Genomic DNA, 16,249 nt, shown 5'->3' on the forward strand with positions numbered 1-16,249 from the left:
GGGTTCCATGAGAAAAAGATGGGGAGCAGACAGGACCAGGAGCAGGCTGCAGTTTCTCTGTTCAAAACTCTTTGTACAGTTCAGAAAAACCAAGTTGCCAAGCAAGCTAGTCACATGACCAGCTGGTCTGACCACATCTGTTTATGGATTCGGCCATCCCAAAAGTCATCCTGAAATTTGAGCTCCCTCACCTTCAATGTCTGGTGCTCAAAGTCCATTGTGGGTTAAACTGGATAAGGGAAGTAAGTAACCCATTTGTCTCCATATGCACTGTCTGTTAATATGCAAATATCTTTCCAGCCAAGGGCCTGGTGATTTTTTTTAAACAAGTCCTTTCTTCACTTCAGCAACTGTTTTCGAATCAATGTTCATATGACAAAATGAATATGTTTCATTCTTGGCAGGTGGGGGGGGGTCCGCATGACATCTCCACACCCAGTGGAATGAAATGCGATTTTTAAAGGGAGCAGTTCATTAAAAGGGTCGAAAGAGAAAATAGAAGATATAGGGGAAAACGCGTCTCTCTCTCTCATTCATTCACATCCATTCCTAAATCCTAAAACTTACTACAGCCTGTCTTTTCTTGGTGCCAGTGCTGCTTTAGTTGCCATCCCAATAAACATGTGGTTTTTTGCGGATGTTTTCCTTCAGTTTGCCCATTGCCATGACTGCCTTGGGTCTTTGTTCCTGTTGAGGTCTGCCAAAGTGTGGAGGTTGGGGGGGGGGGTGGGAGGGAGATTTAATTCACCCCAAGTTGGAATTTCTTTCCTCAGGAGAGTCAGTAGCGGGTGGGTCTATTCTGAACTCTCTTTCAGTGCTTTGCCGAGTCCTGCAAAGGCTTTTGACTTCAGGGGATTGGGTGGTTCCCTTTTTTCCTGACTGTTGGGGCAGATTCTTTGCATATCTCCCCTTTGTCCTCTGGGACACTCCTGCCTGCAGGTATTTGTTCAGATTGTACTGCACTCCCCTGTGGCACTTTGACAAGGTAAGACATTACCCTCATGGTTTCTCTGCCCCCCTAGAGGTCTTTCTTTGTTTCTGTAGGTTCCTGTAAATGTTGTTGGCAACTCTGGTGGGGTGCTTCTAGTGTCTGCATTTACATAGGAGGATGTGGGGTCTAACTTCTCAAATGTTTTGGGTTTGGCTGATCAAACAGTAAGGGTTTTCATCCAGGGTTCCTCCCGAACTTCCTTTAACCTACCCACTTGGTTGCTTTTTCCCCTTCTCTTTCTAAACTTTTTCCAGCCTTGTGCCTGCCTCTCCCCTTTTGTTCTCAGCAAGGGTCCCTTACAGTTCACAAGCACTCTGCTGGAGGGTCCTCCTAACAGGACTTAGGGGTGCAGGATTCACTGTAGATTGGGGTTTCCCCTCAACCTGGCACATGTGGCAACTCCTGCAGTGCTCCACCATATCTTTGTGGAGTTTTGGCCAGCCAAACTGCTGTCTTATGCGGGCTTTGGTCTTTCACATACCAGCATGTACAGCCACTGTAGTCTCATGGGCTCTTCTTAATATTTCTCTCTGGTACCTCTGTGGCACCACTAACTGGTGAACTACTGTCCACTCCTTACTCTCAGGTCTGTGAGGAGAACTCCATTTCCTCATCAGTACCTCATTCTTTAAATAGTAGTAATCAGGGACTCCCTCTGCTTCACTTTCAGACTGGGTAGCCTGTACTAACTTTTGCAAAACTGGGTTGGCTCGCTGAGCCTCAGCTAGAGAAGATTTATTTAATTCATTCCCTGGGTTCTAATTCATATGCCCCGATAGCATTTTTTGTCAGTTCATAATTTGATGAACTCTCATCCGGCAACAGGGAATAAACCTCATGGGCTTTTCCAGTTAGCTTGCTTTGTAATAAAAGAGGCTAGGTCTTAGCTGGCCATTTTAGCTGCCTTGCCAGTTTCTCAAAAGGCACAAAAAATGCTTCCACATCTTCCTCACTGAATTTTGGGATAAGCTGCGATAGTTTTAACAATTCTGTACCCAGCCCTGAATTATGCTCCTCCATATCGGTCATGCTTTCACTGGGGTTACCGGTTGCCCCCCCTAGTTAACTCAAGCCACTTCAGCTCTCTCTCTTCACATTCCTTCCAGAATATTCTTTTTCTCTCTCCTCTCTCTCTCGTTCCTTCTCCTGTCTTTCTCTCTCTTTTTCCTGACTCTCCCTTTCTCTTTCCGTGTCTTCTAATTCAAGTTTCCTTTGGTCCAATTGTCTTTGCTCACAATACCCTCTCCGGGTCAGCTTCTAACCCTGCTTCGGCTTCTTTAGATTTAAGGGAAAAATGGTTGGCCACTAGTCTTAGGAGTTCGGACTTCCTAGCCTTGCCACATACAGTGATCCGACACTGCTCAGCCTTTTTCCTCAACTTCTCCATTGACAGTGCTTTTAACTTATCTCAAGTTACTTCACCCTGGCTTGTGGAGCTACTAGCTTCAGTTACAGACATGTTAGTATCCAAGCACACACAATCACAAGAAAACCTGTATTGAAATCTTGCTCTTTTTTGATTGGGAACAATTTGGCTATCCACTTCCAATTTCTCTCATTTGTTAGGATGGTAGCACCCAAATTTCTGTTACCAACAGGTGAGATAGGTGTCTAAAGTTCCCTCTCAGCCTTCACCTGGTCTTACCGTAACAGGGTTTAATTTTAAACACACCGTGCTTTTAGCTCCCCCTAGGTGAATCCTTGTTCACTGCTTTCCAATTGTAAGGCAAAGAAACCAGCACAAACAGGTTTTCTTAGATTTAAAGAAGAAAGGTTGAAGTTTATTAAACTTAAACTCTAATTTGGTTAATGCCTACGGATACGTGACGCGCTAACGCTAGCATGCATACGCGATACACACGTGGATAGATACAGAAAAGAGTAGAAAAAATAAAGTGGAAAAGTTTGAGGCAATCTCTGAAGAGGGTTTTTGTTACGGTTCTTCGAGCTCACTGTACAGTCCTTGACTGTGGGTATATCTTGCTCTTCATTGGGGTCCAGTATTCTTCTTAAACCTTGTTCGCTGTAGGAGACCTTTCTCTCTTGGGGTTCATGTGTCTTCAATGGATTTGGAATTCTGTGAGAAAAAGATGGGGAGCAGACATGAGAGGTCTTCTTCAGTCCAGGAGCGTACTGCAGTCTATCTGTTCAAACTGTTTGTATAATTCAGAAAAACCAGGCTGCCAAGCAGGCTAGTCACGTGACCAGCTGGTCTGACCACGTCTGTTTATGGATTCGGCCATCCCAAAAGTCATCCTGAAATTTGAGCTCCCTCACCTTCAATGTCTGGTGCTCAAAGTCCATTGTGGGTTAAATTGGATAAGGGAATTAACCCTTTTGTCTCCATAAGCACTGTCTGTTAATATGCAAATGTCTTTCCAGCCAAGGGCTTGGTGATTTTTTTTAAACAAGTCCTTTCTTCACTTCAGCAACAGTTTTCAAATCAATGTTCATATGACGAAGTTAATGTGCTTCATTCTTGGCAGGTGGGGGTCTGCATGACAAAGGAAATTGGGAAAAGAACAACCGGCAACATGAGAAAACTTTTTTTTTTTACACAGCAAGTTACTATGATCTGGAATGTACTGCCTGAAAGGGTGGTGGAAGCAGATTCAACAGTAACTTTTAAAAGGGACTTGGTTAAATACTTGAATAGAAACAAATTTGCAGAGCTGCGGGGAAAGTACAGGGAGTGGGACAAACTGAATAGCTCTTTGAAAGAGCTGATACAGGCACAAAAGGCTGACTGGTCTCCTTTTGTGCTGTATGATTCTATGATATCTCCATGGTCAGTTTCTTGGCTATTTTGTCGAACACATAAATTAGACTAACGGGTCCATCGCTCTAAATTTGCTCTCCCTCCTATCCTATCAGACTAACATTTGATGCCCTTTACGAGAAATCTGTTGTCATGCTAGGTCCCCACCTACCAAGAATGAGGCACATAAATTTTGTCACGAACATTGATATTAAACTGTTACTGGAGTGAAGAAAGGACTTGTTAAACAGATCAGCCGTGGATGGAAAAGACATGTGCATATTAACACACAGTGTTTGGAAGGTCAAAGCAGCCATTCCCTGACACATTCAACCCTCACAATGGACTTTGATCACCAGACGTTGAAGGTGGAGGAGCTCGCATTCCAGGTTGACTGCTAAGATGGCCGAATACACAAACGGACATGGTCAAACCAGCTAGTGACATGACAAACCTGCTGGACAAACGGAGTCTTTTGAATTTGTACAAACAGTTTGTGCAGAACATCTGAATGCTCCTGGACTGAGAAGATCTCTCCTGGCTGGCTTGCCACAGCCTCTCCAGTCTGCCTGCTCCCATCTCTTTCTCATAAACCTCTGAATCCACTGAAGGCACATGGACCCCAAGAGAGAAAAGTCTCCTACAGCAAACAAGGTTTAAGAATAATACTGGGCCCCAACAAAAAGCAGTATCTACCTATAATCAAGGACTCTACAATGAGCGCGAAGACCTGTCACAAAAACTCTTCAGATATTGCCTCAAACTTTTCCACTATTTCTTCTGTTTTCTTTCTGTCTCTATTTGCATGTGTGTATCGCGTGTGCATGCTAGCATGGGCATGTTGTGTATCCGTAGGTGTCAACCGAAGTTTAAGTGTAATAAAATTTCACTTTTCTTCTTTCAACCTGAGAAAGTCTGTTTCTGCTGTTTTCTTTGCCTTATAATTGGAAAGCGGTGAACAAGGATTTACCAAAGGGGAGCTAAAAACAGTGTGTTTAAAATTAAACCCTGTTACGGTAAGACCAGGTGAAGGCTGAGAGGGACTCCTATATACCTATCTCACCTAGTCATAACACTGTATTTGGCAACTCCTGAAAATGTTAACTAGATATTCATTTAATTCTTTGCCCATGTCTTTGAGGATTTTAGGATGCATTCCATCTAGTTCCAATTTGCTGAAGTCTACACATTTAGATCTTAGGCAAGTCAAGTGTAAAGATACGAACTATAAAAGTGTGGTGGGCCAAAAAGATTGCACCTTAGATTTTAACTCTTGAACACATGTAAAGAATTAGATTGATGCAATCTGCCACTTCATGATTCCTACAGATATTTTCACCCAATGCGGGTCACTTTGACATTTGTGAATGTGCGAAATGGGCAGTATCGAATCAGCTCTATGTCGTACATCTCCTGCTTTTCAATTGCATTGAAATCAAGGGATATGAAAATCGAAAGAGACGTATAACCGGCAGCTGAATCAATATTGCTCATTTTACACTACTGCTTAAAGTCAAAATTAACAATGTATCTCAAAGGACTTTCATGACCATTAGTTACGTCACTTATCTGAATCAATGTCACTCAGAGAAAATCTCTTTGGGAAGCTTTTAATTATCGGCAAAAAAACATACCTTTAAACATAATAAAGTTTTACCGTACCTGATAATTTCCTTTTAAAGTACCAATAAGCTGTGTAATCTGGCCAACCACACTTAAGTCATGCATTAGATTTTGTAAATCCTGATACAGCTGGCCTGGTCCCATATAGAGCTTGTCTGGAAAAATGAAGTTGAAATATATGAGGAGTGGGTCAATGGAAAAAAATAACATTTTGCTGCTGAAATGAACCAAGGCACTATTAAATTGTTGCGGTTGTCTAAAGTCTGTATATCAGAATAATTGAACACCTTGAGCTTGTCCACCATTCCAAAGAAGACTAAAGAAATAACGTCACCATTTAGACACCTATTGCTATCAATATATGTTGAATTGCTGAAGTAGATTGTCTTTTCTCAAATTATGTAAACATTGAAATGAGGTAAGCCAGTCAGTAGATCGAGCCTGTTTCACCATTCAATGAGATCACAGCTAATCTGTATCTTAACTCCATCTACTCGCCTTGGTTCTGTAACCCTGAAAACCCTTATTGAACAAAAATAAAGGTGGTAAACTTTGGAGTTAAGTTCTCTGGATGCCTGCCGTTCATTTCACTGCAGGTCACCATCCTTCCCATGTCTGAATACCAACAGTCAGAACTACGGGTCACTGTTTAAAAGTTAGGGGTCACCCATTTAAAACTGAGATGAGGAGAAATTTTTTCTCTCAGAGAGTCATGAGTCTTTGGAAGTCTCTTCCTCAAAAGGTTTTGGAAGCAGAGTCTTTGAATATTTTTAAGGCAGAGGTAGATAGATTATTGATAAGCAAGGGGGGTGAAAGGTTATCGGGGGTAGGCAGGAATGTGGACTTGAGGTTACAATCAGATCTGCCATGACCTTGTTGAATGGTCCAGCAGGCTCAAGGGTCGAGTGGCCTACTCCTGCGCCTAATTCATATGTAGATGAAAGACAAGCACTCAGTGGGCTAAAAGATTGGTGGCGAACCCGCTTCTGCCTGGGATTCCGACCCGCATTTTGCAGTTCCCCGGCCTTGAGCCAGGAAGTCCGGCCTAATGGAGCTGCCAGCTAATCAGCGGGCCGGCAGCTCTTAGCTCCAGCAGCGCCACTGGGAGCGGTGGTCACTGCTAGGAATGCAACCCAGCTTCAAGATGATGTCGTCGGGGAGCCCCAACCAGCAACACAACCCCCCCATTCCACCAATCTGACAACTCTTGCCTCGCCGGGGGTGATCGGTCGGGCCCCGGCAAGGCAAGGGTGGTCGACTGGGGGAACGGGGTGGGGGCTTGCTGGGAGTGGTTGGGGCAGCGGGGGTACCCTCTTTTGGGCACAGGGTGCCCCATCATGAGGGCCCACCTCTCAGGTCATCAGAGAGCCAACTGCTTTTGTCAGGCAGCTTTCCTCGGGCCTGGGCCGCCCGACTTGCCACGCGTAAAATCCCCGTGGTGGCAGGCGGAGGCCCTTAACTGGCCACTTAAGGGCCTTGATTGGCCTGGGGTGGGTGGGCCGCTTTTCGCTGCCGCTGCCTTGCGTGAAGTGGTGGTGGAGGCGGGAGCGGGTCGTGAAGGGCCCCCCTAGCCTCCTGCTCCATTTTACGCCCCCACCCCCCAACTTTCCCTCTCTTTGGAAGGGTGTAAAATTCCGGCCAGTGTCTCCTGAAACTGGGTTTTGACTGGCACGGTCACTCTAAATATCCTTTTGTCTTAGGAGATGGTTCTTTCTCTGGAGAAATGAAAAGCAAGGCCCTGCGTATAGTCACAACTCACAATAATGTAAAGCAACAAAAGCAACATGAACTGTTACTTAATTTGGTGAAAACCCATTGGCTGAATCAGGAAACGCTGTGTACTCACAAAAATAAAACTACTCCTTTGAACTTAGATAAGACACTGGTTCGGCCTCAGCTGGAGTATTGTCTCCAGTTCTGGATGCCACACTTGAGGAAAGATGCGAGGGCATTGGAGAGAGTACAGAAACGATTCACGAGAATGGTTCCAGGGATGAGGAACTTCAGTTATGAAGACAGATTGGAGAAGTTAGGACTGTTTTCCTTGGAGAAGAGAAGGCTGAGAGGTGATTTGATAGAGGTATTCAAAATCGTGAGCGGTCTGGACAAAGTACATAGAGAGAAACTGCTCCCACTCGTGAAAGGGTCGAGAACGAGAGGGGACAGAATTAAAGTAATGGGTAAGAGAAGCAAAAGCGACATGAGGAAAATCTTTTTCACACAGCGAGTGGTTAAGGTCTGGAATGCGCTGCCTGAGAACGTGGTGGAGGCAGGTTCAATTGAAACATTCAAAAGGGAATTAGACAGTTATATGAAAAGGAAGAATGTGCAGGGTTACAGTGAGGAGGCGGGGAAATAGCACTAAGTGAATTGCTCTTTCGGAGAGCCAATGTGGACACGATGGGCCGAATGGCCTCCTTCTTCACTGTAACAATTCTGTGATTCTGTGAAAAGAAATAGCACCCTGAAAATTGTTATTGGAGTAGTGCTGAATTCCAGTGGTAATTCATTATTGCTGACCAGAAAGGTTGAGAGTCTATTATTTTGACCAATTACCAACTGCTGTATGCTAGTCAGAAATTTGCTGGAACAATTCCAAATTGCTTGTGCAGTCACTCAGCTCATTATGAGGGATTTCTTTCACTGTTCTTCCATCATTTGACTTAGTGGAGTGCGACAAGCAGGATCAGGCAACAGTTGCCACAGCGGTCACATGTCACCAAACAGACACTATTTGGACTCAGTGCTATATGACCCACTGTACCTGCAGGCCGAAGCACAAGTACCTTATAATGGCTGAAGAATGGGCGGCACAGTGGCGCAGTGGTTAGCACTGCAGCCTCACAGCTCCAGCGACCCGGGTTCAATTCTGGGGACTGCCTGTGTGGAGTTTGCAAGTTCTCCCTGTGTCTGCGTGGGTTTCCTCCGGGTGCTCCGGTTTCCTCCCACATGCCAAAGACTTGCTGGTTGATAGGTTAATTGGCCTTTATAAATTGCCCCTAGTGTAGGTAGGTGGTAGGGAAATGTAGGGACAGGGGATGTGGTAGTAATGTGGAATTAGTGTAGGATTAGTATAAAATGGGTGGTTGATGGTCGGCACAGACTCGGTGGGCCGAAGGGCCTGTTTCAGTGCTGTATCTCTAAACTAAACTAAACTAAACATCACTGCCTTTTGAGGTTCAAACGTAGCAGGAAGGCAGTTAGGACTATGTTATCTACTTCAAGAAGAATTCAAGAATTATGCGCAATCTTGCAAATAAATAGAAAAAGCACTGCCAATGGCCTTCAACCTTTATATTTCCAACTGCTTCCAATAGCACAGGGAACATCACCAGTATCAGTTAATATCTTGTGCACAGATGCAGACGTGTGACTAATACTTTATTCAGAAAGGCCAACATCTTCATTCCTTTTTCAGATGACCAGCAACAGCAGCACAACAGGGATGACCAATTTCTCTGGATTGCTAGTTCTCCAAAAAGTACACCAAGAAACGGATGGCATCCTTATGGCAGTCTAGACCCCGAGGCACAATGCAGTGCCCTGCACAAACAGAAAAGGGTTCTACTCCATCAACGTAGAGCTAGCTAATGACCATGATGACTGTCACTTGCAGGTACACAACTGCTTCTCAGCCAGTAGCCACAATACTCTCATTTTGTTACTATCTTCTATGGAAGGCTCATCTGAAGGTGAAAAAATATTATCTCGCAGAAAGCTACTCTCTTCAGTCCAGGCAACTGACACCCTTGCAGTAGAAACAGGCAGAACCTAAGTCTGCAAATGGAATTTATTTACAGGGATAAATGGAAAATTCCAGATATCCCTAAGTTACACTAGTGGAGTAGGAGAAGCCCTGAGGAAATTTCCAGCCCATGACTTCTTTCTCATTGGTGCAGGAAGCTGTCCATGCACATTCTAGACTGGCAACACAGGGGCAAAAAAAGACAATAGATAGAAGCACTTTTTATACAGCATATGGGACGAATGTCACATGACCACTGCCCTGGATCAGATATACTCCAACCATTTTAAATGGGTATTCATTCCACAATCCTCCCCGATGGTAATCTGGGCTTATTTGACAGTCATGCAGAGGCTATAAGGAAATGTTTTTGAACACCCCAACAGCATGCAAACTTCATCTGTTATGTCGGTTCAACTTTTGCTCACTGAAAGGTATCTCAGGCTCCAATGACTTTATCAGCAAACCAAGTACCTCTTGTAATAAGCTGATGGGCTTTGGCACTGCTGATCTCATCTCATGGAGTTTATCCCCACCAAATGCAATGGTTTAGATTGTGTTCTATCTTCCACTTCTTGCTGACTAGCTACATAGCCATAAAAATACTGAATTTTTTATTAACATGAAAACTGATGCCGAGCAAACCCATAACTCTCATGATCAACAGTCTCTTCATTATATTCAGCATACATGACATGAAATCATCCTACAGTGTTCTTCATGCACTTTTCATTAAAAGCAACTAGAATTCCCTTCAACAATTTATCAATACATATATTTTAAAAAATGGCGACTACAATGATTATAGTGGATGTTCCCAGTAATACTCATAAGCATAGCCTGGATTTTTTGGGCAGCAGCAAAGTGATGGTGCTCACCACTGTACTCGAAGAAAACAGCCTACAAAGACCTAGTGATCTCTGGGGTGTGGATTTTCCTCTCCCAATGTTAATTTCATTCTGGCACTAGCTATAGAGGATCACCAATGTCAGCTACAGTGATAGCATTTAGCAGGCTAAGCAGCCAATCACATTGAAAAATTCTCTCAGCTTGCATCCGAGGAAGTAAAAAGCATTGATTATCCTTCACTTTTTAATTATTTTACAGAACACAAAATAAAGGTTGGGACCTACACATGGGTTTAAGGTAGAAGTTAATATATCAAACGCTAAAAACAAATAATTATTTTAAAATCTCTGGAATTTTATCGAATTGGAGAAATTTGACATCCCACAAATATAAAATTTGTTTTTCAGGGTCAGAGAGGTTGTTCAGCAATAATATGAATATAGTTTCACCATCACAAACCTAATTACATCTCAAACAAGGCATTACACTTTTTCAAGGGTTTTTACATCGAAACTAATACTGCAAAATTGGATGTTCCCATCAATTCAAGTGATATCTAAAGAGTTACATCTGAGAGGACATCAACAGCACACCCTGTAGAGGAACAGGGAATCACCGACAGCAACTTCTAGATTTTTGCATTTAACTGTGCATGTACAGACACCAGGGGCTGGATTATCAAAGCAAGGTCGGATACGCAACACAATGAATTCTGGGTCCCGACCTTGCTCCTCAGCTGCATCACTCTTGCAATGCTATTTTTAAATGTAAATGCCCTAATTGGGCAGGAGGTGAGCTTAGTATCCAGTTAGAGGCACTGAGCATCTCAAGATGCCAAGAGCTGCTGGGAGCTGCCGTTAACTTGCTAAATAGAACAGGCAGCTCCTTAGAGAGCTAGCAGTTTCCCTGGGGATGGAAGTGGTCATGCAGGCTAGATGACATTAGAGCTCTCGAACCAGCACAGGAAAGGTCAGCTTAAATTAAATTAAATGGAAAGAAAGCTTCTGATGTCCCCACAGTGAACCTGACAGCCATGCACTAATATGTACCAGACTGTTCAGGTTTGCCGAAGTAAAGATTGACAATTTTAATCGGAACCACACAGATCAGCTATGATCTTACTGAATGGCAGAGCAGGCTTGTGGGATTGAGTTGACCGACTCCTGCTCCTAATTCGTGTGCACGTATGCAAGCCCCTTATCAAGCTCGTGTTTCGTCAAGAGGGCGTCTGCCTTTCCCTCTACCCTGCCAGCCCTTTGAAAATTCAAAACTATCCCGGAGGCATCGGGAGCCTGCGACAACCTCCGGGACTGCAATTCTGAAATCCCACCCGCACCAGGTCCCGACCCCACAGCCCTTTGAAAATGCTGCCCCAGAAGCTGCTGTCAGTTTCACAGTTGTAAGGAAGGCAAATGCTGCCAGTTTTGTCGTCTTACAAAGGCAAAACCCGGGCCATGGATCTTTTGTAATATTTAAACTAGGCACGTCACAGTAAGTCAGAAAATGAAAAACCTACATAATTTAGAATGATGTTTTCAAACATCAATCAATTTCATATGAATTTCAAAAAAATGTGTGGTTTTAATCATGATGCACAACTGAATTAGACAAAAATTGACATTTCTGTAACTGGCAATGTCACAGGAATACATACTCATCCAGATATTACACCAGTATGAGATCAATGTTTGAACTAGAATGCAAAACTTTATGTTAATATGATGGGATAATTGTACAATTCAGTCCAGCTTCAGCCTTGAAAAATCCTCCAGTTTTGAAGAAAATTTCATTACAAAGTTGCACTAAAGCTAAAAGAAATCCAAGAGCGTAATGAGTTAAGTGAGGCTTTGTACGAAAGCTTTTGTTGTGACTGTATGCGAGCATTACACTTGTCCATGTATGACTGAAAGTGGCAGAAACATTTAACATCTGACAAGACTTTAATTGAACAGAAGTTAAATTGATTTAGCTCTCGATTCTGCCATGTATTGTTATACCACAACCGAAATACATGTTCTAAACAAAATCGTGGCAATAATGATGATAGATGGACTTTCCCTTTAATTTATACAATTACGTTTTAACCTGATCAACTATTTTGTGCAAAGCCTACACTTTCAGTGCCTAGACCTATATACATTATGTGCCCTGCATGGTAATTGAAAGCGTGTACAAAGTAATTATTGTTATACTTGTAATCCTGTCTGTTATAAAGGGGCAGTCAATCTATTACGTATGATGCGAGCAAGCATGGTCAAATCAGAATCCTAAAAAGTACCTTTATCAAAGGTTTCCTTTACAGACTGCAAACAAGATGCGTTTTAAGAGTTAGTTTTACTTTGCAGCCACAACTGCTCTGTCGGTAGGCTCTCAAGTATTTGCCAGGCCATTTTCAACAGAACAAACACCAGCTTCAATGCACAGGAAAACCTTTTGTACCAAGCATAGATAAGAGGATTATAATCTTAACCGGCTTGTCTAAAATACTTCAAAACGTGTTGCTTTTTGAATTAAAATATAACCCAAAACTAATTAAAATGTACAAATCTGAACTATTTTATGATTTGCTCTGATTTTATTTGGGGAATACTCAAAACAAAAAGGCCCTAAACTTCCAACAACCCTTTAATTCTATTTTTAAACACTAAATTTATAAATGATTTTTTAACTGGTTAAGTAATTTAAAAATTGTATTTTATCCGTGAAAATAAATATATGGAGTTAAATTAAAGATTAAAACCTAAATTTAAATGGGAAGTAAATACCTGTCCTAACAGTTGTTTTATGTATTATTTTGGGAACAATACCTTTTCAAATGCACTCTGGAGTAGTGAAGGTTATTTGATGTATTAAACATCAAGCAAACATTCTCGGACAAATCCAGGAAAATGCTTCTCCGTACAGTGAATCTGTTAATTGATATTGGCGATAGCTCAGTTGATCTGTTTCTAGACCCAATGGGAGAAATCCTGTTGATTGAATAACCTCACACACACGTAATTTTTCTGTGTGTTGGTAAAAGTTGGTAAGGGACAAAGAACAAAAACAGTGAATGTGCACAATAAATCCGGAAATAGGCATTTCGAATTTGAAGTACTTTCCACTAGAACTGAATTCCTTTTTAAATGAAAGTAACATTCCTTTGAAAATAAAATGGGTTCACGTAATGAGTTCTGAAACAGTTTAAATGAACCATGCCATCTCAAGAAGTGATGTTTGGCCCACAGAAAGAAATCAACAAGTCAAGATTTCATAATGTAAGAATTGTCAGTTTTCGTAAAAAGGAATTTCACATCCAAATGTCTTTTTTATTAAAGGTGATTCAATTACTGTTTATTACTACCGACATGACAAATTTACAGAGCCAAAATAAGTATTTAAAAATAAATTGTCTGATAGACAATCCCTTTTATGCCCATGGCTTCCATCCCCTCTCCATCTCAACTTTCCACTATGGTCAGTAATATCTACACTTTCCTCTCTTGCAAAAACCCTGTCCTGCACATTTCCACCACCCACCCCCCCCACCCCCCGAGTTATCAGGTCCAGCATACATAAACCATATCCTGAAAGTCCTCAGTACACTTTGAATTCTTTAATTGAAATTATATGCCACAGTAACTTTGCAATTGCATTTGTCCCATAATCACAAATAGTACATCCAAAAATCAAGTCACAGTAACTTAAAGCTTGAGTATATAACACCATATAAATTCTCCCTCTACAATCTAATAGCAGTTCCTAAATTAATGGTCATCAGAACGTACAAAAAATTACGAAACACTCAACAACAAATCTTCCTTGAAAGTGCAATTAAAACAAGTTTAATGACTTATTCCAAACTATTGGAGGCTTTGCTTTCTTTTATTTAGTCTGAACACAAATAAAAGTTGTTTAGTTTAGTTTTGGTGATACAGCACTGAAACAGGCCCTTCGGCCCACCGAGTCTGTGCCGACCATCAACCACCCATTTATACTAATCCTACACTAATTCCATATTCTTACCACATCCCCACCTGTCCCTATATTTCCCTACCATCTACCTACACTAGGGTAAATTTATAATGGCCAATTAACCTATCAACCAGCAAGTCTTTGGCATGTGGGAGTGGCATATGGCACTGAATGAGTGACAATAAATGAATGACAAAAGAAATGTCAAATATCTGTCCAAGACAATCCCTTTGCCTTCAAATAGCACTAACATAAACTGTCACCAAAGGGAGCTTTGGAAATGCAAACAAGTAGATCAATCATAAATGATGTAATTGTCTCCAAATGAAAGTTAGAACAATGGTCTCGTAGTTTGCGATACCCGAGTTTTTCTTCACAAAAAAAAAGTTTATAAATATTGTGTGAATTGACATACTGCTGGTTCTCAGCATACTCACTACTTTTCAAGGTTTGAAAACCACAGTGAAACCTGTAAATTATGGACACATTAGGGATTAGCATCAGCTGTCCTTTGTTTTGCAGATGCCCTCATTTTCCAAAATGGTCATTGTATGTACTGTAAACATTTTTTCTCAACAATCTTGGAGAACCAGCTGATATTATGCTCAGCACCTAATGAGTTGCAGCAATGCTAAGAATACCCCTCCCACACATCAGCTTTCAGCTCTGCTCACTTAACAGTTTGGCAGTCTAAATTCCTGTGTCATTGCAAACTACTCTCAATTGGAGCAGAGTGTAACTTCACTAATGAACTAAGTTTCTCTGTCCTACTTAACAGTATTAGAGCAGTGACAGGCCAAAAAAAGGGGGAAATGTGAAGACAGATAGTGCCAGTATATTGAAGCTTCCAAAGCAAAGTTTTAGAACAGATTCAGAACTTTTGGAAGCACAAACACAACAGGTCACATTATGCAATGGAGTGAAACTGCGGTTTTCTGGTTGAGCAGTGAGTCGACAGAGAGAGTGACTAATAACTGGGATTTATGAACCTATTCATCACTCTATAGAGCAGCAGAGAGACAGAAACACGGGACAGTCACCCACCTTCAGTCCCCAAAACCAAAGCTCCTCAACAAAGTGGATCCACCATCAGAAGCTGAGGGAAAGAAGATGATAGCAAATGGGAGAGGGGAAGAGGAACTGCCAATCTATGAAGGAGTGTATGGATGCAATGCTGGGGCAGGCAAGAGGGCCCCTTCGTACGCATTTTCCTTTATTTGGGAGTCTGGTGAGTGGGATTGTCAACTCTGGTCGGAAGTAGTCCTGCAGGTTTGACCAAATGGTGTCAGATCATGTGCTGCCTGACCACAAGCCCCCACTCCCCATCTCTCCCCCAGTGCCGCCATTCCCCAGTTTTCATCTCTCCGGACTGCTGACTCCAGAGCTCCCCAGCAACTGCCAATGGCCAAGTCTCCCCCGATTGCAGACTCCTGCGCTCCACCCCACTGACCGCCAACACCCCCACTCCCCACCGCACCCCCAACCACCAGAGTGCAGACTGCCGAGCCCCCAGCTCAACTGCCAACCACTGAGTGTTCCCAACACAACTACCGACCCTGCCTCTCCGGGGTAGTGGGGGTGAAGTCACTGGGCTGGAGGTAGGAAATTGCCCCACACAGTGGAGCCCAGTGCAATCAGCACCTGAATGAAAAGTGAACAGCAGGTACAGCGATGCCCCAGAGTTGATTATCCCAGCACGGGTACGGACTGCGCTGGCAATACAATAACATTTTCTCCACAGTTGTCGGAAAATTCTGGGGCAGAAAGGAAGCAAGCTGCAAAGGGAAGCACCAGTGATCCCAGCTCAGTGAATGTTCCAGATGCAGCTGCTTTAAAACAGACCGTGTATTAAGTTGTAAAAGGGCTTGTTGTATTGATGGCTGCCTGTATTATGTCATTTGTGAGTAGCTGTAGTTTCAGAGGGCCTCTTGCATATTTTACCATGTAAGTTATTTGCATCTCTCAATAAGTGTCCCGTTCACGCAGGTTTCCCTGTGTTACAGTTTGATGTGTGTTGTGCTAAACTAGGCTGGATGGAACATATCAATCAATACAATAGCTATTTCCATCTGCCAAAAAATGTCCAAAAAATGTTGCATTATAAAGCTCAGTGCTTATAAAATGGTAAGTAAAAGAAACAAACACACATGCACAGGCAAATTTGAACAGGGATCCCAGTAGCATAAAATATTGATTCAATCAGCACTGCCAAGTGTTCATAGACCATAGAAATGGCTGCATACATTATTTTTTGGCAGGGGAAATTTCCAGCAGGAACAGGAATTCTCCTCTTGGCCCGACAGAAATACTGCAGCCTACAACCAGCCAT

The 16,249-nt window shown here is 42.6% G+C and overlaps 1 protein-coding gene across 4 annotated transcripts in view; it reads right to left on the bottom strand.

The window, feature by feature from the left end:
* The window catches only part of arhgef10 (Rho guanine nucleotide exchange factor (GEF) 10), a 346,362-nt gene that overhangs the window by 92,939 nt on the left and 237,174 nt on the right, over window positions 1–16,249 (bottom strand). For all 4 annotated transcript variants that reach the window (XM_068021752.1, XM_068021735.1, XM_068021744.1 and 1 more), the window contains exon 19: window positions 5,412–5,527. In XM_068021752.1, the coding sequence (XP_067877853.1) occupies window positions 5,412–5,527 (116 nt within the window). The remainder of the gene's footprint in view (window positions 1–5,411; window positions 5,528–16,249) is intronic.

This window comes from Heterodontus francisci, chromosome 3 (assembly GCF_036365525.1).
Source record: "Heterodontus francisci isolate sHetFra1 chromosome 3, sHetFra1.hap1, whole genome shotgun sequence".
NCBI classification, from domain to species: domain Eukaryota; kingdom Metazoa; phylum Chordata; class Chondrichthyes; order Heterodontiformes; family Heterodontidae; genus Heterodontus; species Heterodontus francisci.